Below are 22546 nucleotides of genomic sequence, written 5' to 3'. Positions count from 1 at the left end.
GGCGGGCAGCACGGAGCAGCGGGAGGTCAGGGCTCGTGGGGGCTGCAGCGGCGGGCAGCACAGCGATGTGGCACCGGGAGCCAATTCAGCCCTCGCCTGCGTCACGCTGGAGGGCACCGCGCAGCCAGGCTGGCACACGTGCGGGCACACGGTGACCTCCCTGCGTGGGCAGGAGGCACAAGTGGCCACTCGATGGCTGGCAGGAAAAAAAAGCAGAGCCCACGTAAACATGGCGAGTCACGCCGCGGCCACCGTCCCCAGCGCCGGTCCGCGGCGGGCTGCGGAGAGGCACCGGCAGCGGCAGGCTGCGGCGCGGCCCCTCCCGCCCAGCCCGGGGGGAGGTCAAGTGGCTCCGCTTCGACGCGAATCGAGTTCAAACCGCTTGCGGAGCTGCGCTGCGGGACCCATCACCCGGCCCACGCACCGAGCGCCGGTGGCTCGGGGGGAGCGGGGGGGTGTCTGTGTCGCTGCCCCCCGGTGCTGGGAGCTGTGTGATGGCAGCGGCACGTGGCTCGGGAATGAGTCCAAACCCCAGGAATTGGCGGAGCGGCTCTGGAGATGCTTGCCCCGACCTGTCCCGCGGCCAGGGTCACCGGTGCGGGGGCAGGGAAAGGCGGGGAGGGAAACCCCCTCCCACTTCCAAGGGGTTCGTTGGCCATTTGCTGCCCTCCGCCAGCTCACCGGGAGTGACACGGTGGCATGGGAAGTCCCCAGCCCGAGGGGACCCTCAGCGGCGCAGGGAGAGGATTGGAGTCCCAGGGTGGAGAAGTATTGATGATGTCCCCAGCTTGCGGAGGGGGACGGGGGCGAAGATCAGCTCGGGGGTAGTGTGTGGGGCAGGGACCCCTGCACGGGGACGTGGCCATCCCACGACGTGTGGGAGCAATGAAGTGGCCCCGTGGGAACCCAGGGCCCAAGTCATGGGGATGTGGCCATTCCTCGGACACGCACTGCAGCCCCGAGGGATCCCACCTGGCCCCCACTGCCCCGCGCGGTCCCAGCTCACGGGCACTCAGGGGGTGCTGGGCTGCCTGATGCCAGCCTGCTGGACCCCCGAAATCCCCGTTACGGCCCGGTACCCGCCTCCAGAGTAATGCCCCCCGGGACCTCGGAAACTTTCCCCGGGAATTTCCACCTGGAACACTCACGGCGAGCCCCGGGAGTGGAGCCGGAGCTTGCCTACGAGGCACCCCGAATGCTGCCCGGGGTTCTCAAACCACCCTCGAGCTCCGTGTCCGCTCTTCCCGGTGCGGCCGCACGGCTACCGGCAGCGCACCAGGTCCTGGGGCACCACTCCCTCCCTGGCGCACCGATCCACCTCCTCACGGTGCGCTGACTTTCCCGTGCTGCGCAGCAACCTGGAGGTGCACCGGATTCCGGAGCATCATCCTCTCTCCGGTGTACCGACCGCCCTCCTTCCTGGTGCACCGGCTTTGCAGCGCTGCACAGCCACCGGCGGTGCACCGGGACGCGAAACATGACTCCCCTGCGGCATCACGCCTCGCCTTGCATTGCACGGCTGCTGCCGATGCACCGGGGCTGTTCTCCCCCTGCACGGCTGTCGGTGCATCCCCTCTTTCCCCGGTGCACCGATCCCCCCTTCCTGGTTCATCACCCCACCCGGGACATCCCAACCCTTCCCGGTGCACCAACTGCCTTCTCCAGTGCATCGACCGTCCCGGTGCGGTGGGGTGGGATGGGGGGGCGGGGTAGGGGCGGGTCACCCCCACCGTTACATAAGGGGTTACGTCAGGGCGTGCAGCCCTGCTCTTATCCCGCCGCCGCCGCCCCGCCCGTTCACTGCTGCCACCGCCACTGTCCAGCGCCCAGGCCAGGCACCGCTGCCGCGCCCCGGGTGAGTCCCGTGGAGCGGGCTCTGCGCGGTGCCGTGCGGCGCCCACCGGCGAACGGAGCGGAACGGAGCGGAGCGGAGCGGGGCAGAGAGCCAGGCCAGGTCAAGTCAAGCTGCCCGGCTTGTTTACACCGGCTCGGCGCGTACCACAGCGGCGGGGGTGCTGGCGGGACTACCGCCGCTCTCCACCCCCTCCATTCTGAACCGCGCTGGCAGCACAACTCTCCGTTTACCGAGCGCGGAGTGTTCGGATCGGGCTGCCGTTCCCGGGCCCTTTCCCATCGCTGGCGGGAGGGCGGGCGGCGGGTGGCCGGGCGCCGTTCCCCCCCGCGGCGGCGCGGTGGCTCGGCCCGGCGCGCTGTGATTGGCTGGGCGGCGCGGGGGGCGGGCAGGGCGCGCTTTTCCGCCCTCCGACGCGGCGGCGCGTGCCCCCTCGCCCGCCCGGCGCAACCCGGCGGGGGGGGGGCGGCGGCGGCGGCTCCGGCGGCTCCGGGACCCGACCCCCCGCACCGCCACCCGGCCCCCGAGCCCCCGCGCCGCCGCACCATGGAGGCGGTGGCAGCAGACGGCGGCCGCCGAGGGACACAAAGAACGACGAGGCGGCGGCGGGCAGCGAGGAGAGGCCCAATGGCGGTAGTGGCAGCGACAGGGCCCGGACCCGGTGGCGGCTGCGGCGGCGGCGATGGTAGTAAAGGGACTCCCCGGTACAGCCTGCTGGCCGAGATAGGCCGCGGGGCCTACGGCGTGGTGTACGAGGCGGTGTCGGGCCGCAGCGGCGCCCGTTTGGCGGTGAAAAGGATCCGTTGCGACGCCCCCGAGAACGTGGAGCTGGCGCTGGCCGAGTTCTGGGCCCTGACCAGCCTCCGGCGGCAGCATCCCAACGTGGTGCGCTTCGAGGAGTGCGTCCTGCAGCGGCACGGCCTGGGGCAGCGCATGAGCCACGGCAACAAGCGCAGCCAGCTCTACCTGCGCCTCGTCGAGACCTCCCTCAAAGGTACCTGTGCCCCTCTCTCCCCCCGGGCCCTGCCTCCCCAGCACGCTGCTGGGCGCTCCAGGCGGCCTTCCTGCATGCCCTCCGCCCCCAGCACCCCCCCCCGGCACCCCAGTGTCCTTCTCCTTGAGTGTCTGCCCACCCCCCAGCCCCCGACATTGTTCTTCCTGGGTACCCCAGCGTCGTCCTCCTTGGACGGCCCTCCTCTCCTAGGGCCTCCTGCCCACCCCAAGCCGCCCCAGTGTCAGCCCACTGCCAGGTTATCCACCCCTGAGCACCCCGATGCCTGCTGCATCCATACCCCCACAGCAGATGACCTCTGGGATACCCAGAGCAGCACACCCTGGCATCACCCACACATCCCTTGGAGTACCCTAACCTCCAGCTCTTGGCTACCCTCTCCGGTCACCCCCAGCCTGGGCAGCTTCCCAGCCCCCTGGCCTCTCCCCGCTGCTCAGATCCCTCTTTGGCACCGCCTGCTCTTCAGAGGAATGCCCTAACCTCCCCCACACCTTTGCACCATTGCTTCCTCCGCCTTAACTTTGCCCCCGGGCCCCCGACTGCACCTCCTGTCATCCCAGGCTCTTCTGCCACCTTTGCTAGCCCTGGGCCCCCTCTTGTTTTGCCAAGGCGCCCTCCCCCAGGCACCCACCCCTCTGCTTCCATTGCCCACAGCAGTCCTGTCCCTTCAGGGCTCCCCACAGGGTCCCTCTGCATCCCTCTTTGCTGCCAGCCACGCTGGGCACCCACTGGGACCCCTGTCCCTCTGTGTTCCCTCCCTTCTCTCCCCTTCTTTATGCTGCTGCTAGGGACCCCCATCCCTAAGCCATCACCCTGTGCTTTGCCTGTGGGGTCCCTGCCTGTGCCCTGCACCTTTGCTGCACCCCAGCCCTCTGCTTCTCCTGAGGGACTCTTCCTTGTCAACTCAGGGGTCAGACCCAGCCCTGGGGAACATCTCTGTGTGCTGCCCTCAGCCTTCCCCTGCTCCCCCTGCCAGTGTTTCCCTCCTCCTCCCTGAAACCCCCATCTCGGGGCTCCCTCTGCTACCCCTGCCTGCTCCCCTGAGCAGCTTTGGGTCTGCTCTTTGTGCCCTCCCGTCCCTGTCCCTCACCCAGTGCTGGCTCCCTGGGGACAGCCCTGGAAGCAGCAGTGCCTGTAGGCTGGGCTGGCACCCCCTCATCTTCCCCTGGGGTCCCTTAGCAGCGTCACGGAGCTGCCCGGGGTCACCTCCTGTCACACTCGATGGCTGTGGTGGTGACATCTCCAAAACGTTCCCTCCCTCTGCTCCCTTGGCTGCTTGTCAGACCCAGCTCTGCCAACGTGCAGTGAAGATGTGGAAAAATACCAGAGCCCTGTATCCTTGATGCCCCTGTGCCCCCCCCTCCAAGCCTGCTGCACCCGGAGCCAGCTCACTCCACCCCTCTGTCCCCAGAGCTGTGTCCTAGGACTCCTGCACACTGCTTGGGGGGTGCTCAGTCTCCCTTTGCCCTCCCAGCTGAGTCTCTGCCCAGAGCAGGCAGCCTCCAAGCCCTGTGCTGGGCACAGATTGATGCCAGGCTGCTGAGACCCATCCGCTGGGTGAACCTCTGGCTGCCAGACCCTGCCTGACCCCCCCACGCTCCTGAGAGGACATGTCCAGACCTGCTTCTCTCTGCTCCTGCTCTTCCTTCACACCACCACCCCAGGGAGTCTCCCCAAGGAGGGCAGTGCCCTCACGTCTGCGTTGCTGAGTGCTTCCTCTTGGGCACGACTGCCTGGCAGAGGAGCCAGCTCCTGCCCTTGGGTGTGTGTCCAGCTGTAGCCAGCCAAGCTCTGGCTGGCAGCCTCCTTGTCCCTTTGGGGTGGCACAGCTCAGAGCAAGCTCTTGGTGCCCTCCATCTCTAGGTGGGCAGAGAGCCCCCTGAGCTCCCGCCCTGCCCTGCCCCTTCCGCAGCCCTAGAGGAGGGAGCAGAGCTGAGAGCAGCCTTTTGCTCTCCATCTGCCTTCCCCCTGCCTGCCCTCCGGGCTGTGCCGTGCTGCCCACGCTTGCCAACAGCCCTGGCGCCGCTGGCCCTGACATGGCATTGATAAGGACATTGAAAACAAACAAACAAAGGCTGGAGCGGGGAGAAGCCTCCGAAGTCTGCTCACTTCTGCATCCCTGCCTGCAGCACGTGGAGCTGCTGTGCTGTGTCTCCAGCCAGGGTGGCCAGCACGTAGCTGCTGCCGTGTCCTTCTGCACGACCGCAGCTGGGCTATTTAAGGGGCACGCACAGCTGCTGTGCCAACCCGCCCGGGCTCAGGGCACGGGGCAGGGGATTAGCTGGAGGCTTCCTGAGTAAGGAGCATCGCTGCCGGTAGGGTCTCAGCTGTGCTGTGGAGCCTGCACCTTGGTCCTTCTGAGGAGGTTGGCTGGGTTATAAGAAAGGCATAGAGGGGCTGGGGTGGGTCCAGAGAAGCTGGGGAGGGGTCTGGAGAGCAGGGCTGGGGAGGAGCAGGTGAGGGAGCTGGGGGTGTGGGGCCTAGGGGAGGGCTGCTGGCACTCTGCAGCTCTGAGAGGAGGCTGGATCCAGGCGGGGGTTGCTCTCTTCCCCCGAGGAACAAGCAACAGGACAAAAGGAAATGGCCTCAAGTTGCTCCAGAATCATAGAATGGTTGGGGTTGGAAGGGAGCTCAAAGCTCAGCCAGTTCCAACCCCCCTGTGCCATAGGCAGGGACGCCTCCCACTAGAGCAGGTTGCTTAAGGCCTCATCCAACCTGGAGTGAGGAACATTTTTTTTTCCCCTTGAGGGTTGCCAAGGCCTGGCCCAGGCTGCCCAGGGCAGTAGTGGAGTCCTCATCCCTGGAGGAGTTTCAAAGCCCTGGAGCTGAGGGCCGTGGCTTGGTGGTGCCCTGGCAGTGCTGGGTTGGTGCTTGCACTCCATGACCTTCAAGGTCACCTCCAACCCAAACGATTCTGTGTACAGAATCCCACACTGAAGAGCAGAGAGCACAGAAGAAGCTGGAAGCCCAGCACTGGGCCTGGAGCAGGGGCAGGCACCACAGCACCGTGCCCTGGTCCCTGCACACCTTCGTGCCCCTCTGCTCCTGACCCAGCACGGTGGCAGAGCTGCCCACAGTGACCAGATACAGGGTGCTGCTTCCTGCCATGTCACCTGGGGGGCTGCCAGCTTGCTGCCAGTGCTCAGCCTCGCTCGTGGACTGCCCTGGCATCACCCACACATGTCACTGGCAGGGTGAGCACCCAGGCTTGGTGCCAGGCTCTCACCTCTTTGCCCAGAGGGAGTCAGAGGCTGGTGCAGCAGTGGGCACTGGGGGTGCTGCTTCTGCTGCTGGTGGATTTATGAGTTTGTTTCCCCCCTCTCCCCCTGTGAGTCCCAGCACATTACCAAGCTGTTAACGAGCTCCCAGGACAGGTGCAGTGGGAAGGCTGCAGCAGGGCTGGAGAAGTTGGAGTTGCTTTCTGCAGCTACCTGAGACAGGGTTGGGGTTGGTCTCTTCTACCTAGAATCATAGCTAGGATGAGTATCAGAGATAGAATGAGAGCAAATGGCCTGAAATTGTGCCAGGGGAGGGTTAGGTTGGGGATGAGGAAGAAATTTCTTTGCTGCCAGAGTGTCCAAGGCCCAGAACAGTCTGCCCAGGGAGGTGGTGGGGTGTGGCCACAGCCAGAAACATGTGGCTGTGGCACCTGGGGGCATGGTTTGATGACCACGGTGGTGTTGGGTTGTTGGTTGGACTCTCTGATCTCAGCAGGCTTCTCCAGCTCAAACAACTGTGTGGTTCTGTGAGTGTGCCAAGCTGTTTGGGCAGGGAGCATGCTGAGGATGCTGGCTCGATGATGGAGAACAGATCTGGGCTGTCTCCTGCATCCCTTCAGCTCTTGGCTGTGCCTGCCTGGAGTTTGCTAACATCTCGTCTGTAGGCAGCAGCCTGCCAGCTCTTTATGGTGGGAGCTGTTTGTTTGGGAGGCAGGAAGATGATTTAACAACTCAAACACTTCTCAGATGATAGAAAATGAGGAAATATTGCTCTTGGCTTTCTCCTCTCCTAGCAGAGCTCCACCCAGAGTGAAGTGCACTGTGCTCACAGCTACTGCTGGGGCAGCTGAGTGGCTCCCTCTGCTTCTTGGAGCTTCAGGGGCCACCTCTTCAACCAGAGCCCTCCTCCTGCTCAAAACAAGCCTTGCTTTCTCAGCCCAAGCAGGTCTTGGCTGCTGGTGAGCTGCTGTTTGAGCAGCTTCCCTGCAGGAATGCTCTTTGGATGTTCTCACCATGCCTTGGCCTGGTGCTGCTGGCTGTGTGTGGTGGGCACAGGGCTCTGCTGTGCTCCCCATTGTGGGGTGCTTCCTGGTTGAGAAGAGCCAAACTCTCCTGCTCCCTGTGTTGGGGTTCTTAGGGCTGCTGAGGGGAGCAGGAACACGAGGCCTTGTGCCCTGTGAGATGTCACTGTGTGACCAGCAGGACCAAGGAGGTCATTCTGCCCCTGTACTTGGCACTGCTCAGGCCACACCTTGAGTGCTGTGCCCAGTTCTGGGCTCCTCAGTTTAAGAGAGATGTTGAGGTGCTTGAATATGTCCAGAGAATCATAGAATCAACCAGGTTGGAAGAGACCTCCAAGCTCATCCAGTCCAACCTAGCACCCAGACCATGGCACTAAGTGCCCCATCCAGTCTTGGCTTCAACACCTCTGGGGATGCCAACTCCACCACCTCCCTAGGCAAGGCTGGGGAGGGGCCTGGAGCACAGCCCTGTGAGGAGAGGCTGAGGGAGCTGGGGGGGTGCAGCCTGCAGCAGAGGAGGCTCAGGGCTGACCTCATTGCTGCCTGCAGGGAGTCTGTAGCCAGGTGGGGTTGGGCTCTGCTGCCAGGCAGCCAGCACCAGAACAAGGAGACACAGCCTCAAGCTGTGCCAGGGCAGGTTCAGGCTGGATGTTAGGAGGAAGTTGTTGTCAGAGAGAGTGATTGGCACTGGGATGGGCTGCTCAGGGAGGTGGTGCAGTGCCCAGGGCTGGAGGTGTTGAAGAGGAGGCTGGAGGAAGCACATGGTGCCAGGGGTCAGTGAATCAGAAGGGTTAGGTGCTAGGTTGGACTTGATCTCAAAGGTCTTTTCCAACCTGGTTCATTCTGTGATTGAGCTGAGCTGGTGGCAGTGGTGTGAGCTGAGTGTGCAGAGGGTGAGCAGCCCCTGCTTGAGTTTTGGACACAAACTTCAACCTCAGAAGCTCCACCTGAGCATGAGGAGGACCTTCTGTAAGGGTGCTGGAGCCCTGGAGCAGGCTGCCTGGGAGAGGTGGTGGAGTCTCCACGTCTGGAGAATGAAACCCCAGCTGGATGTGTGTTCCTGTGTGACCTCCTCTAGGTGAACCTTGCCTCGCTAGGAGGGTTGCACTTAAATCTCCAGAGGTCCCTCCTGACTTTTCCCACTCTGTGATTCCTCACCAAACAAAGCCTGCCTCAAACCAGTGAACCTTCTTTATCCTTCTCAGCTTTCATTTTGCTCTCCAGAGCCAAGTTGGTCCTTCAGCCTCATCTCTGGGTACTTTTTGACCCCTCGAAGTTCACCCAACTTCTTCCCCGTCCTTCCCAACCCCCAGACCTAACCTTTTATCTTCTGCTGAGGACAAGGGGAGGTGCAGCCAAATCCTTTTGTTGTGTAGACTTCCATTCCCATAGCAGTAGCCATGGCTACAGACTGTTTGTAGCAAATAACCAAGTTTTTTCCCACCCACAACCAAGCCCTGACCACTGCTGCTGAACTTGTTCAGGTCCCTTGGTTGTCCCTTGCTAGTCCTTGATTTTTTTTACCTGCTGCTAGAATGTTCTCTAGGACCTTTGCTGCAAGAAAACCTCCTCCCAGCCCCCAGTTCTCAAGTGGATGCAGTTCTTAAATTGCTTCCCAAAGGCTCCAGATTTGCCCTCTTGAGATTTTGCTCACCGTGGCAGAGGTTTGAGTGGTGGCCTCCAGCTGTCCCCTTTCTGGGTGCTGGCTGGAGGAAAACCCAACTGGATTCTAGAGTGGTTGTGTGTGCAGCCTCTGCTTGTCACTTGGGTCCTCTCTGTGGGTAGATATGAGGGTTGGCATGAGGGGGTTGCATCCCAGGGGGGGCTGGTGGATTTCTCCCTGAGTCTCTGTGCTTAGCCAGGGTATTTTAGGAGGTCAAATCTTGATGCCACCCAATTGCACCTGAACTTCTTTAAGCTTGAAGACCTCAGGTGCCCACTGCAAGGAAGAAGCTGTTTAGGGCACAGCGTAGCTGAGGTGGCACTTAAATGTTTGCTGCTTGAGGTTGGATTAGATCAGGCTGCTCAGGGCCCTCAGCAAGTTAGATCTTCCAAAGAGGTGAGGGCTTGAAAGTCTCCAGAAGAGGAGACTCCACAGCCTCTCTGGGCAGCCTGCTGCAGGGCTCTGCACCCTCACACCAAACAAGTTCCTCCTCCTGTTCAGGTGGAACCTCCTGGCTTCCAGTCTGTGCCCATTGCCTCTGGGCACCACTGACAAGAGCCTGGCCCCAGCCTCTTGCCCCCCACAGCTTCTTCAGCTCTTGCTGAGCATTGCTCAGCTCCCCTCCGGGGCTGCTTCTCTGCAGGCTCTCAGCCTTTGCTGCTCCCAGAGCTGCTCCAGGCCCCTGGGCAGCTTTGCTGGACTCTCTCCAGCAGTTCCCTGACTCTCTTGAGCTGAAGAGCCCAGAACTGGACACAGACCTTCAAATGTGGCCTCAACAGAGTAGAGGAGGAGGAGAAGAACCTCCCTTGCTCTGCTGGTCATACTCTTCTTCATCCACCCCAGGACACCATTGGACTTCTTGGCCACAAGGGCCCATTGCTGGCATGTGGACAACTTACTGTCCACCAGGACTCCAAAGTCATAGAATGGCAGAATGGTTTGGGTTGGAAGGGACCTCAAAGGCCACCCAGTGCCACCCCTGCACTCAGCAGGGACATCCTCCCCTACAGCAGCTTGCTCACAGCCTGCTCCAGCCTCACCTGGAGCAGCTCCAGCCAGGAGGCCTCAGCTCCCTCCCTGGGCAACCTGCTGCAGTGCTCCAGCAGCCTCCTGCTGCACAACTTGTTCCTCCCCTCCACTCTCAAGCTGCTCTGCTCTCATTTCAAACCACTGCCCTCAGCCTGTCCCTGCAGCCCTTTGGGAGCAGTCCCTCTGCAGCCTGCTTGTAGCCCCTGCAGGTCCTGGCAGGCTGCTCCGAGCTCTGCCCAGCGACCCTGGGCGCTGTCCTCCTCCTTCCAGCTGGGCAGCCCCAAGTCTCCCAAGCTTTCCTGCTGGGAGCTGTCCCAGTGCCTTGACAGCTGCTCTTGCTTTCTGTCCCTCCTGCAGGCGAGAGGGTGCTGGGCTACGCCGAGGAGCCTTGCTACCTGTGGTTCGTGATGGAGTTCTGCGAGGGAGGAGACCTCAACCGCTACGTGCTGTCCCGCAGGCCTGACCCGGCCACCAACAAGAGCTTCATGCTGCAGCTGACCAGTGCCATCGCCTTCCTGCACAAGAACCACATCGTGCACAGGGACCTGAAGCCAGACAACATCCTGATCACCGAGAAGTCAGGCAGCCCCGTGCTGAAGGTGGCCGACTTCGGGCTCAGCAAGGTGTGCGCGGGCCTGACGGCACGGGGCAAGGAGGGAGCCCAGGAGAGCAAGAACATCAACGTCAACAAGTACTGGCTCTCCTCTGCCTGTGGCTCCGACTTCTACATGGCCCCCGAGGTCTGGGAAGGGCACTACACTGCCAAGGCTGACATCTTCGCCCTGGGCATCATCATCTGGGCCATGATCGAGAGGATCACCTTCATCGACGCCGAGACCAAGAAGGAGCTGCTGGGGACCTACATCAAGCAGGGGACTGAGATTGTGCCAGTCGGGGAAGCGCTGCTAGAGAACCCAAAGATGGAGCTGCACATCCCTCAGAAGCGCAGGACTTCCATGTCTGAGGGCATCAAGCAGCTCCTGAAGGACATGTTGGCTGCTAACCCCCAGGACCGACCCGATGCCTTCGAGCTTGAAACCAGGATGGACCAGGTTACTTGTGCTGCTTAAATTCAGGGCAGGGGCACTGCTGTGCTCTGCAGCTGGGTGAGTGAGCCACAGCTCTTTTATTTCCTACTCTTCTGGGCTGCTCTAGCAGCGTTTTGTAGGGACACAAAGGAGTCCTTTATGTTCCTGGAGCTGTTTCTAGAGTGACTCATCAGAGCGTTGCTTCTGAGTGGTTTTTCCACCTATTCTACTGCAAAAAAAAAAACAAACCAAAGAAAGAACTAGAGGTGGGAAAGTGAAGCAGCTGCACATGTCCTGCTGCTGCCCAAAAGCCCAGGAGAGCAGGCAAGGCTGGGCCAGGTGCCTTGTTCCCTCAGGCTTGGGCAGCAGCCTTGCTGCTCAGAGGTCCTGGCCAGTGGTTGAGGTGAGGCAGTGCAGCTCTGGGGATGTTTCTGCCCCAGGAGCAGGGAATTTGCTGCCAGTTCTGCCACCTCTGCTGTGGCAGATCAGTTCCTGTGGGCAGCCTGTTCTAGCAAGAGGTGTCCCTGCCTGTGGCAGGGGAGTTGGATCATAAAGGTCCCTTCCAATCCAAACCACTCTATGAACCTGCATCAGTGCTGGCAGCAGCTGTGCCTGTGCTCTTGGGCAGGACACCTCGGGGCTGCCTCAGCAAAAAGCTGTTCCCTTTGCCTTCACCTGTGGGGCTCTGTGGGGCTGTCTGGTTTCGTTTCCTTGCTCACAGGCAGCACTTCCCTTTGGTGTGACCTCTGGTTGCCCGGGGATGGGATGCTTTGGTCTCCAGCATCAGGGTTTGTGTGGACTTATTGCCTGCTCAGGAAGGAAACTTCCAAAACAGCCCTGCTCAGGCTGAGCTCCCTTCAGATTCCACTTTCTGCTCCTCTCTGCTTGCCTTCTAAAGAGTCTTAAGCTCAGAGGTCCTGCTCCTGAGGCTTGGGTGGTCACACATGGGTTGGAAGGACCACCAGGGACAGGAGGGGAGCTGGTGGTGCCACTGCCCAGTGTCACTGAAGGGCTAGGAGGTGTTGCCTGCCTGGCAGAGCTGTCTGTAAGCAGGAGCTGTTAGCAGGGCTTGGCCTGGCCAAAGGCTTCAGTGAAACAGAAATTGCAGATGGTGGGGGGTGAGGCTGGCATCTTCCCAGCCCAGGTTCCTTAAAGCTCCTGCAGAGCTTCCTCTGACCACTGCTGGTCACAGGAGACCTCTGAGAGCCTGCCCATGTCCGGTGCTGGCACTGCAGCTCCCAGCCCTTCCCTCGCCCTGAAGCCTCCGGATCCTGCTGGACCAGAGCAGAGAGCAAAGTGATGATGATGGAACAGCTGCCCTGGCCTTCAGCCTCAGAGGGGATGGCTGCATGCCTGGCCTGCTCCTAGGAGGTGTGGCCTCCCCCAAGGTGGGGACACTGGGCAAGTTTTGCTACAACCCCCTCACTGCTGCCCACTTTGAGGTGCTGCTGGAGTGTCCTCAGCGAGGGGACCTCTCTGTGTGCCCCGGCTAAGCTTTCTGTTCTTTCCAAAGGGGTAGGGCTGTAGGAATGGGAAATGCCAGGGGATGAGTCTAGTTCTGTCCCTGCTGGCTTGTCCAGACCACTCCACAGCCCCATCCATCCCTCTGCATCCCAACACAAAGCACTGAACACGCTGAAGATCTCCAGCTCCGGCACTGATGCAACTGCTGCTGCCTGGGGCTAGGGCTTGGGGCTGCTCCCAGTACAAGTGTGGGATATTAGGGTGGGGGGAGGGAGTGAATCTGCACTCGAGATGGGTGTGATCAAGTCCTGGGGCACTCAAGAGCTCAGGTCACCCCACCTTGTGCCGCAGGGCGAGGTGTGGGGCTGCTGCTGGTGGTGCCAGGGGTCAGCTGGGGATTTGCCGCTGCCATCTGCAAAGGCTCAGTTATGCAACCGGCCCCTGCCCTGCGGCAGAATTCATCCTGTGCAGAGCTGCAGAATAGTACATGCAGGGCTGACAGACACCGAGGGGACAGTCCTACCCCAGGGCTGTTTGCATAAACCTCAGCTGCCTCCTGCACCATCACCACCATCCTCCTCCTCCTCCTCCACCCGCGCGGCCGCAGCCATCATCGGCGCCGTCGTCATCGGCTCCGTCATGCCACAGCTGCAGCAGAGATGGATGCCCTTATGTAACAGCCTGGCACACGTAGCCTGGCACGCACAAGAGCCCAGCACTCTGCCCATGCGTCCAGCACAGCCTCAGAGCTGCCAGGGGAACCTTCTTGATGGTGCAGCAGAGGCTCTGGGGAGCCACCCGCTGGGGTTCTCGGGTGCCGCCGCTCCGGTGGGGCGTTGGTGTGTTTGGAGCAGGCTGTTTCTGGCTGTTCCTAAAGGCAAACCTCAAATTAGAAACCTTCTTGAGAAGCTTAAAATGGGATTTAGAGCAGGGCCTGGAGCCTGCTCTCAGGTAATTTAAGTTGACCGAGAAACTCAAGTAACCTCCCCTGACTTCACTGCGTGGCTCGGGCAGCTGCTGGCTCATGCTGTGGGTGAGTTCTGCCTCTCCAGCACAGCTTCAGGCCCTGCTCAGCCTTGCTTTGTGTCAGCACCTGGGAAACTGTCACCTCCCTGATCCTGGCAATCAGATTTTTTTGGCTCATGCCTCAGTGTGCCACTGACCTCTTCTGATTTCCCTTCCTGTGCCCGTCTGCTCCAGGTGCAGTCAGCAGGCTTCATGCTCCCTTACCCTCCCACAGCTCAGGTGGGAACTGGCACTTCTCAGCCAGGAAGCTCTTTCTGGCTTGGTTTCTGCTGGACACCAAGAAATAGAATTGGTTTGGGTTGGAAAAGCCCTCTAAGATCATCAGATCCAACCATCAACCCAACCCCACCGTGGCCATCGAGCCTTGTCCCCAGGTGGCCATGGCCACACACTGCTTGAACACCTCCAGGGGTGCTGAGTCCACCTCCACGTCCTTAGCTTCCCCTTCCCCTCACCCCCAGTGCTGCTGGTGGCCCCAGGGTGGTAGAGCCAGCATCTCCCAGGTCTTCTCTCCCCCCCAGTGCTGTGCTTCCCTGTCTTCTGCTCTGCAGCCCGAGGTGGCAGCTCCCCCGAGCATGCCCCTGGGGCACAGAGGACAGAAGCCTTCCCAGGACAGTTAGAGACTGGCTGAGGGGTGCTGGGAGCTGCTGGGCTATCTGGATTGCTGTGGGGTGGCTCAGCACTGGGCACCCTCTACCATCTTCTCCCTTCTGGAAGGTTTGGGCCTCTCTCCTCTTTCTCTGTGCTCTGAACATCTTTTTCCTTGTCTAGCTCCCCCCTCAGAATTACCCAGGGCAGGTGAGGGGTCCCCAGTGGGACCCTCTGAAGTTGGGGTTTTGAGCAGTGTGGGTTGAGTGAGGCACAGCAAGTTCCTGTGGCTGGTTGCTGTCTGCTGCTGTCACAGAACTGTTTTGGCTGGAAGTGGCCTCGAAGATCCTGGAGTCTAAACTTTAACCCCAGCACTGCCAAGGCACCACCAGACCATGGCCCTCAGCACCACAGCTCCAGGGCTTTCAGACCCCTCCAGGGATGGGGGCAGCTTGGGACAGGCCTTGACAACCCTTCTGGGGAAGAAAATTGTTCCTCATGTCCAATCTAAGCCTCTCCTGGGGCAATTTGAGGCTGTTCCCTCTTGTCTGCTGCTTGTTTCTTGGGAGAAGTGACTTATCCTCACCTCACTCCAGCTTTTCATGGAGCTGTAGAGAGCCAGAAGCTAACCTGAGCACAGAAGGGAGGGGAGTGAGTGGCAACACCAACGGTTAGACAGGAGGTGATGCAGGAGCTCAGCCTGCAGTGGCTCTGGGAGGTCCCTCCCTGTGGTGCTTTCACCCTGCATCAAGCAGAAGGTCTGAGTTGGAGATGAGTGCTCGAGGTGAAGATCAGGACTGTGTGGAGCAGGATGCAGCATCCCTTGGGTGCCTTCAGCCCAGCTGGGTTCACTCCAGCACCACTTCCCTCTCCCTCCAGCTGCAGCTCTTTGCCTTCTCTCTCCTCTTTGCGTTTCAAAGCACAGCAGGAGCTGCTGCTGACCAGGTTCATCTTTCTTCCCTCTCTGGTGGTGTCTGTCCCCAACAGGAGCTCTCTGCTGTGCCCAGCTGCTCCCCAGCACCACCAGCAAACTGCTGCCCTGGGGAGGCTGGGATCAGCAGCGCTCCTGCTGGTCAGCACTGACCTCACCTGGGGAGAAGCAAAGTCACCAGGTTGAGCTGGATCACCTCACCTCTGGCCAGTGCTGGCTTGCTCTCTGTCCCCTCAATCTCCCTGCTAGAGGAAGCTGCTGTGGTTGGACTCCAGGAAGCTCCCCAGGAGTGCGTCACAAGTGCAAAGCATGAGGAAGCAGCTCTGTGCCCCCTCCCCTTCTGCCACATGGGTGACTAATGGGATTAGCAGGAGTTGCTGCTGGCTTCTCTCTCCCAGCACACCTCACAGAATTACTTTGGTTGGAGAAGACCTCCAGGCTCACCAAACCCAACCATCAGTCTAAGCCCACCGTGGCCATTGCCACCTCCCAGCTCTGCCATCGCCCACACGTTGGTGCCCTCTTCCTTAGGGCTGCCTGAGGGCTCCACGAGCTGCTGCCTGATATCCTGCTGATGCCATGGGAACGTTGGAGCTGATTAAAACTCTTAAGTGGCATCTGCAGGGGGATTAGAAGCCCTTGACCAAGCCCCTGGGTCAACGTGCGTCAATGGAGTGAGCTCTCCTGGCTCAGAGCTGTGAGCCTTGGGGCTGCTCAAGCTGAGCTCCTTCCCTCAAACTGCTCCTGCTCCATGGAAGCAGGGCCAGAAATGATGCCCTGCTTCTTAATGCAGCTGCACCCCAGCAGAAAGCTTCCAGAAGGTTCCTTGCATGCTTGCTGCTCATCTCTGGGTGCCTCCTTCCCAAACAGAAAGGCTTTTTCCTCTGACTGCAGCTGGCAAAGGTGGCAGCTCCTGGCTAACCTCCTCTCAGAAGCAGTGTGCCTGTGGCCCTGGCCTCTGCCCTGAGCTGCAAAGACAGAGCCAGCCTCATCCCTGGGGAAGGAGCTCCTGGGATTTTCTGGAGCTGAGGGCTTTGGGTGATTTGCTGGGCAGTGGCAGCTTTTCCTCAGCAGGTCTCTCCTGCAGGCAGTGTCTCTGCAGAGCCTCTCCCTCGTCCCTGGCTGGATCTGCCCCTGCTGAAGGTGGGGAGGGAGCTAAGGCCATGCCCTCCACCCCTTTTTTTCCCATGTAACTGAGCTCAGAGCTTGGGGGGATTTTCAGCTGGCAGAAAATTGCCAGTGGTGCACAGCAGGAGGGGTGGTGGAGTGGAACCTGCCTGGGTTGGAGGTCTGTGCATGTTTCAGTGAGCTCCAGCCCTGTCCCCGCTGCAGGAAGCCCCTCGAGGTGCCAGCAGACAGCTGAGGGCAGAAGGGAGACCTTAGGGACCTTCCATAGGGCAGGTGGCTCTCAGCTGTCACCAAACCATCACGACCCCTGGCCTGAGCTCTGCTGCTCCCTCTGAAGGCTGTGGCCTCCTAGGTGCTGTGTTTCCCTGTGCCAGTGCACAGGGAACTCTCTGGCTTGCAGGCAGGCAGGGTGGGAAATGCTGATGGCTTCTCTGCAGAGCTGAGCATTGCTCTGTGGCTGAGCTGGGGGTGCTGGGCTGTGGAGGAAAGGAGTGGGGGGACTGCTGTGGGTTGGGGCTGTGGCCAGGGCAGGGATCAGTGCAGCCAAGATTTGCCTGTTCTTCCCTAAAAGCCCTGGCACTGGGCACCCTCAGGCCCCCTCCTGCTTCCTTACAGCAAGATGGGTTTCAACCAGCCATGGTGAGGGGAGCTGTGCTGCTGCAGGGGGGCCCTGTGCTGGAGCCTCTTCCTGCTGCTTCACACCAAGATGGGTTTCAACCAGCCATGGTGAGGGGGGGTTGTGCTGGAGCCCCTTCCTGCTGCTTCACACCAAGATGGGTTTCAACCAGCTGCAGAGGGGGGCCCTGTGCTGCTGCTGCTGCAGCAGGAGAGGCCTTGCAGTGGGGGGGCTGTGCTGCAGCCCCCTTCTTGCTTCCTTGTACCACGGTGGGTTTCAGACAGCTACAAGGTGGAGGCTGTGCTGCTGCCCCCTTCTTGCTTCCTTGTACCACGGTGGGTTTCAGACAGCTACAAGGTGGAGGCTGTGCTGCTGCCCCCTTCTTGCTTCCTTGTACCAAGATGGGTTTCAGCCAGCTACAAGGTGGGGGCTGTGCTGCTGTCCCCCTCCTGCTGCTTCCTTGTACCAAGATGGGTTTCAACCAGCTGCAGAAGGGGGCTCTGTGCTGCTGCTGCTGCTGGGGGGGGGGCTGTTTTGCAGCCCATTCTTGCTTCCTTACACCAAGATGGGTTTCAACCAGCTGCAGGGGGGGCCCTGTGCTGCTGCAGGGGGGCTGTGCTGCTGCCCCTAACTGCTTCCTTACACCAAGATGGCTTTGAACCACCTCTTGCAGCAGAGCCACTTGAGAAGCCTGAGCTGCTGCTGACGCACAGGGTGAGCAATGCAGGGTGTCCCCAAGTGTCACAGCTCCTTCCACCTTTGCCAGTTGAGGACTGGAAGCTGGCACTCAACAGTGCTTCCTCACGTGGAGCCTCAAGGCCACAGCTCTTCTGTGCTGGCACTTCTTGTTCCAGCCAGGCTCTCATCACCACCACCACCACCAGCAGCCCCCATGGCTTTGGGACTTTTTGGAGGGGTGTTGGGTGATGTTCAGCTCATCCTAGCTCAGCCTGGCTGCTGGGACAGCTGGATGGGTGCTACCTTGGCATTGTGCCCTGCACAGGGGTGGCAGCAAATGAGGAAGCTGAGGCCAGGCTGCAGTGCCTGTGTTGCTAACTGAAGCCCTGCAAGGCAGAAGGAGATGGCACAGGTTGAGGGTGGTGAGACACTGGCACAGGTTGAGGGTGGTGAGACACTGGCACAGGTTGCCCAGGGTGGTTGTGGAGCACAGAAGCACAGAATGTGATCAAAGATCACATTCTGTGCTTCTGTGCTCCACAACCTCCCTGGAGGTGTTCAGGACCAGGCTGGATGAGACCCTTGGGCACCCTGGGCTGGTGGGAGATGTCCCTACCCCTGGCACTGGATGAGCTTTAAGGTCTCTTCCAACCCAACCCATGCTGTGATTCGATGCCAACTCCCATCTGGGACTAACTGGGAGCAGTGGGAGTGCTGTGGGAGGAAGTAACCCTCAGCACACTGCTGTTCTTTAGGCTCTTCCATGACTCCAGCACCCATCCCTGTGCCATGGCATCTTCCACCTTGGTGTCCTTTGGGGGTGCTGCTGTTTGCAGCCACGCTTGGAGGCTGCACAATAAAGGTTTGTGCTCACCTCAAATCCTCCCAGCCCCCAAAAGTAATAGAATCATTGAATGGTTTAGGTTGGAAGGGACCTCAAAGCTCAGCCAGTTCCAACACCTCTAGTGGGACACCTCCCACTAGAACAGGTAAGGCTTGAGAATGAAGTGTGGAGGTGCTGTGAGCTCCCTGCTTGCTTCACCACAGAACCCCTGAGGTTGGAAGAGGCCTTGGAGATCATCAAGTCCCAACTGCTCGCCTAGAAAGTTCCCAACCTCACGTGCCTGCAGTCTGAGGGAGGTAATGGAGCAGGAGGACTGGCAGGATGGCACCACGGGGTGGTCACTGGGCCAAACCTCTGCCACAGCTGACCTCTGTTTCTCCTTTCTCCTTTTGCCTTGCAGGTTTTCTTCCAGGGACCCAGAACCTTCATTATTTCCATGCAACGAGGGAAGGTGGCAGAGGAGAGCCCTGGGCTGCAGGACCTCTGGCACTGTGAAATCTTTGGGTGTTGCTTTGGTGGGTGTTGGGGGTGGGGGGTGCAGGAGGGGGCCTGTGGCAGAGCAGGAGCTGGCTGCTGGCTCATCCTGCTGACAGGGCTGGGAAAGAAGCTCCAGAGAGCAGAGCTGCCCCTGCCCTGCCCTCCCCCTGTCTGCTCTGCTCAGCAGATGTTTGTCCTTCCATGAGGAGCTGGCAAGCAGCAAGGTTTGCTGCCCAGGCAGCAGCTCTGGAGTCTGGCTGGGCACAGGTTTGGGTTTCCAAGCTGTCTTAGGGGAAATGGGGGCAAAGTGAGTGCCAAGGTTTGCTGGAGGAAAAGGGAGCCCTTGGCCCACAGGTGGCAAGCAGCTCCCAGAGCTTCAGAGCCAGGCAGCTTCTGGGTGGGTGGGTGGCTGCTGCCCCAGGCTGGCAGCAGCTGAAATTAGGGTACAGTAGTGCAAACAAGGTTGGGAAAGCATCCAGCAGGGCAGAGCTTTGCCTCTCCCTCAGCTGGGGTTCAGCTCTTTGCTGCAGTCTTTCTCCTCAGGGGGCAGCAGGAGCCCCCCCTGGCTGTGTTTGCAGGGAGATGCTTTCTGTGCTGTGGGGAGCAGGAAGCAGCCTCCTGCCCTGAGCCATTTAGTGCCAGGCCTCAGTCTGACAGGACCAATCCTTGGGAGGGAGGAGCAGGTTTGGTCTAAATGGGTCCTGGGGGCTGGGTTCTGAGCTCCCGCAGAGCCCTTGTGGAAGCAAAAGGCAAACGCTGCTGCTTGGGTGCAGCTCAGCTGGGGGGGTTAGGACCTCAGGCTGAGCAGCTCACCTGGCTTTAGAGCAACACTAATGCTGGAGAGGGGGTCCTGACCCTGCTCAGGGTGGTCTCCAGGCTTTGCTCACTGTAAATGCAATGTAGAGCACCACCTCTGTGCCCCCCTGCAGCTTCTGAACCTCCCAGGCCCACTCCTCAGCCTACAGCGGCTGCTGCTCTGCCCCCAGCATCCCTCCCGCAGCTGCCTGGGGGCTCAGGAAGAGGAGGAGCCCTCCCTGCCCCCCTCCTCCCTGCCTGCCTGGCTCCAGCTCCCCTCTGTCACCACGGCAGGCTCCCGGGCTGGCAGCACCTCCTCGTGTGTGCCCTCTGGGAGGAAATGCAGGTGGGCCAGGGCAGGGCTGGGGGGCAGGGGGAGGCTTCCTTTGCTCTTCCCTCTGTCCCAGGACGCAGAGCTGAGGCTGGTGCTGCAGGGAGGCCTGGTCCCTCTTAGGAGGACAGCTCCAGGAGGCTCCAGACCGTCTGTGTGGGACTGGTTGAAGGTTTGGAGAGCACCCACTGGAGGCCTGGGCCCCGGCCCCAGGCTGTTCTGTTTCTGTGGGCTTGTGGCTAGCCACAACCAGACCACAGCTGCATCAGCTCCTTCCAGCCTGCTTCACTGGGGTTTGAGCAGCTTGGGCTTGCTTAGCAGAAGCTGTGCTTGGCCCCTGGGGCTTCCAGGAGCTCTTTGGCTGCTCTCTAACTAGCAGCAGATCCCCAGAGTGGCCGTGCCCGGGGGCTGTGGGTGGGTTTCTCCCCCAGGAAGGGTTGGAGTGAGACCAGAGCTGACCCCTGCAGTTCACCTGCAGCACAGTGTCAGTGCCCTGGGCACTTTGGCCACCCTTCCTCCACCTGAGAGAGCCTTTGCTCCTGCTTCTCACCCAGCCCTGGCTCGAAGGGTGCAGTCAGAGGGCTTTACCTTCCCAGCCCTGCTCAGGGCTCCTCACCAGGTGTCACCACCCCAAGCTGAAGGAAGCTTCCGAGCAGGAGGATTCCAGGTGTGGGCACCAAGCCCTGGGAGGGTCCAAAGCCTCTTGATCCAGCCCCTTGCTGTCAGGCCAAACCACACATCTCCACCTCAGCTTTCCTTGCATTGCAGCTGTGTTTTCTGAAGCAGTTTGATGTTAGTGAGTTAGGACCTTAGTGCCTTACTTAGGACTTAGCAAACACTTCCCAGGCTGAGCCCAAGGGCTGCCAGCCCTGGGCCGACCTGGATCTTCCCCTCCTAGTTTGTCCTCTTAGGAGCATTTCTCCTCGATGATTTTGCTGCTGTTTGTGCTCAGATCCACACCCCCCACACTCCCCTCCCCCAAACTATCCAGGAACCTGCCTTGTGTTTACAGCTCCCAGCATCTCTCCTCCCAGAGAGTGTGGCCCAGAGCTGTGCTCCCTCTGGCACACGGTGGGAACGGGGATCAGCTGTGCTGTGGGATGGAGGATGTTGAGGTTTCTCTTCCTGGGTGGCTCTGGTGGGCATCACCTCCTGCCCAGCTCCTGCTGGCTGAGCTTCTTCCTCCCCTGGAGCTGATTTTGCTGTTAGGATGGGCTGGGGACAACTCAAGGGAGCAGCAGTCAGCTTCCAGCCCGGGGCTGCTCTCCATCTCTTCCTGGCCACGTTGAAGCTCAGCACCCAGGTGCTGGGAGTTGCCTGCTCAGTGTGTGTGTGTGGGGGGAGCCAAGAACCCTCTCACCGAGCCCTGCTGCCCTCCAGGCTGCTGGGGAAGGGGGAGTTGATTGTATGAAACTGTTTACTTCTGACTATGCTGTTTACAAGAGGGGGGTGGGGTGGGTGGGGGGAACGAGCTCCCAGCCTGGGGAGGATTGGGATCCCTGTTACCTGCACCAGCCTGCAGCCTTCACAGGGCTCTCCTGGCCAGCTTGGGGCTGGGGGGAGAGGAGAGAGCAGAGGTGACCTGGAGGGCTTGGCTTAGCTCCCCACCTTGTCCCCTCGCTGCTGTGCTAGTGGCAGATGCAAAGAGTTAGCCCTGTGGTCTTCCTTCGACTGCTCAGGACCCAGCTCCTTCACATATCAGAGGCTCCCCGAGCCTCCCCTGGAGCAATAAGACTTCAGCCCCACCCTCACCATCGTCGTGTGCGTCCCGACCCCTCCCTGCGCGCTGCCGAGTCTGGGTTTAAGCCTTGCCAGGGTAACTGCTTCGGGCCCCCCCCCGGGCCACCTCTCCCCGAGCTTTCTGCAGGTCACAAGAGCAGGGAGACTTTGCTGCTGCCCCTCCTCGCCCCAGGCTCACACTGCAGCTCTGCTGGGCTGAGGGGAGGGCTCCTGCAGGATGGGGCTGTGCTGCCCAGCCCTGTGCCAGCTCTGCTGTGCTGCTGGAGCAGGCTGGCTGCTTCTCCCGGGCTCCTTGCAGCCTCCCACCCCAGCAGCTGAGCTCTGCCAGCTCCAAGGGCAAGCATCTGGGAGCTCCCAACTCCTCTTGACATCAGGATGAGGCCAGAGCCCTGCTGCTGGCTCCTTGGGCAGCAGGATGAGGCCAGAGCTCTGCTGCTGGCTCCTTGGGCAGCAGGATGAGGCCAGAGCCCTGCTGCTGGCTCCTTGGGCAGCAGGATGAGGCCAGAGCCCTGCTGCTGGCTCCTTGGGCAGCAGGATGAGGCCAGAGCCCTGCTGCTGGCTCCTTGGGCAGCAGGATGAGGCCAGAGCCCTGCTGCTGGCGCCCTCCCCAAAGCAGTGCCCAGCAGCTGGTGGTGGGAAGAGCTGTGCTGTCAGCTCCTCTGCTGCTCCCCGGGCACCACCTCCCAGCATGTAGCCCTTCAGGCCCAAAAGCATTTCACACTTCGTGCCAGAGGCTGCTGGGTGCAGCCAGCTGGGGCCTGACAAACTCTCTTCTTGTTCAGGCTCTGCCCCGGAGCTCTTTTTTAACTTCCAGGCTGCTGCTGCAAGAGCTCTCAGGGGCTACAGGGGGAGTGCTTGAGTGTCCCCCTCCTGCTGCCTGTCCCCCATCCTGCTGCCTGTTCCCTGCCTGTCCTCTGTCCTGCTGCCTGTTCCTCTGTTCCCACCCTGCTGCCTGCTCCCCACCCTGCTGCCTGCTCCCCACCCTGCTGCCTGTTCCCATCCTGATGCCTGTTCCCCATCCTGATGCCTGTTCCCCATCCTGATGCCTGTTCCCCATCCTGATGCCTGTTCCCTGCCTATCCTCTGTCCTGCTGCCTCTTCCCT

General features: G+C 60.8%; 1 protein-coding gene across 2 annotated transcripts; it reads left to right on the top strand.

The window, feature by feature from the left end:
* Positions 1-2346: 2346 nt before the first annotated feature.
* On the top strand, positions 2347-21144 carry STK35 (serine/threonine kinase 35). 2 transcript variants are annotated; one of them, XM_064167677.1, is made up of 3 exons: positions 2347-2846; positions 10154-10902; positions 18500-21144. In XM_064167677.1, the coding sequence occupies exons 1-2, from the start codon at positions 2399-2401 to the stop codon at positions 10864-10866; spliced, it is 1161 nt and encodes a 386-aa protein (XP_064023747.1). In that variant the 5' UTR covers positions 2347-2398; the 3' UTR covers positions 10867-10902; positions 18500-21144. The 2 variants fall into 2 exon arrangements, with proteins under 2 accessions (XP_064023747.1, XP_064023746.1); XM_064167676.1 differs by lacking the exon at positions 18500-21144 and having other exon boundaries at positions 10154-16219.
* Positions 21145-22546: the final 1402 nt, after the last annotated feature.

This window comes from Pogoniulus pusillus, chromosome 29 (genome assembly GCF_015220805.1).
Source record: "Pogoniulus pusillus isolate bPogPus1 chromosome 29, bPogPus1.pri, whole genome shotgun sequence".
Lineage (NCBI taxonomy): Eukaryota > Metazoa > Chordata > Aves > Piciformes > Lybiidae > Pogoniulus > Pogoniulus pusillus.
Note: the sequence above shows the minus strand (reverse complement) of the source record. Positions and strands in the feature narration are given on the sequence as shown.

Coding starts and splice junctions, on each gene's coding strand:
- STK35 (XM_064167677.1), top strand. CDS start 2,399: ATGGAGGCGGTGGCAGCAGACGGCGGCCGCCGAGGGACACAAAGAACG. Junction 2,847..10,153: donor CGTCGAGACCTCCCTCAAAG/GTACCTGTGCCC, acceptor TCCCTCCTGCAG/GCGAGAGGGTGCTGGGCTAC.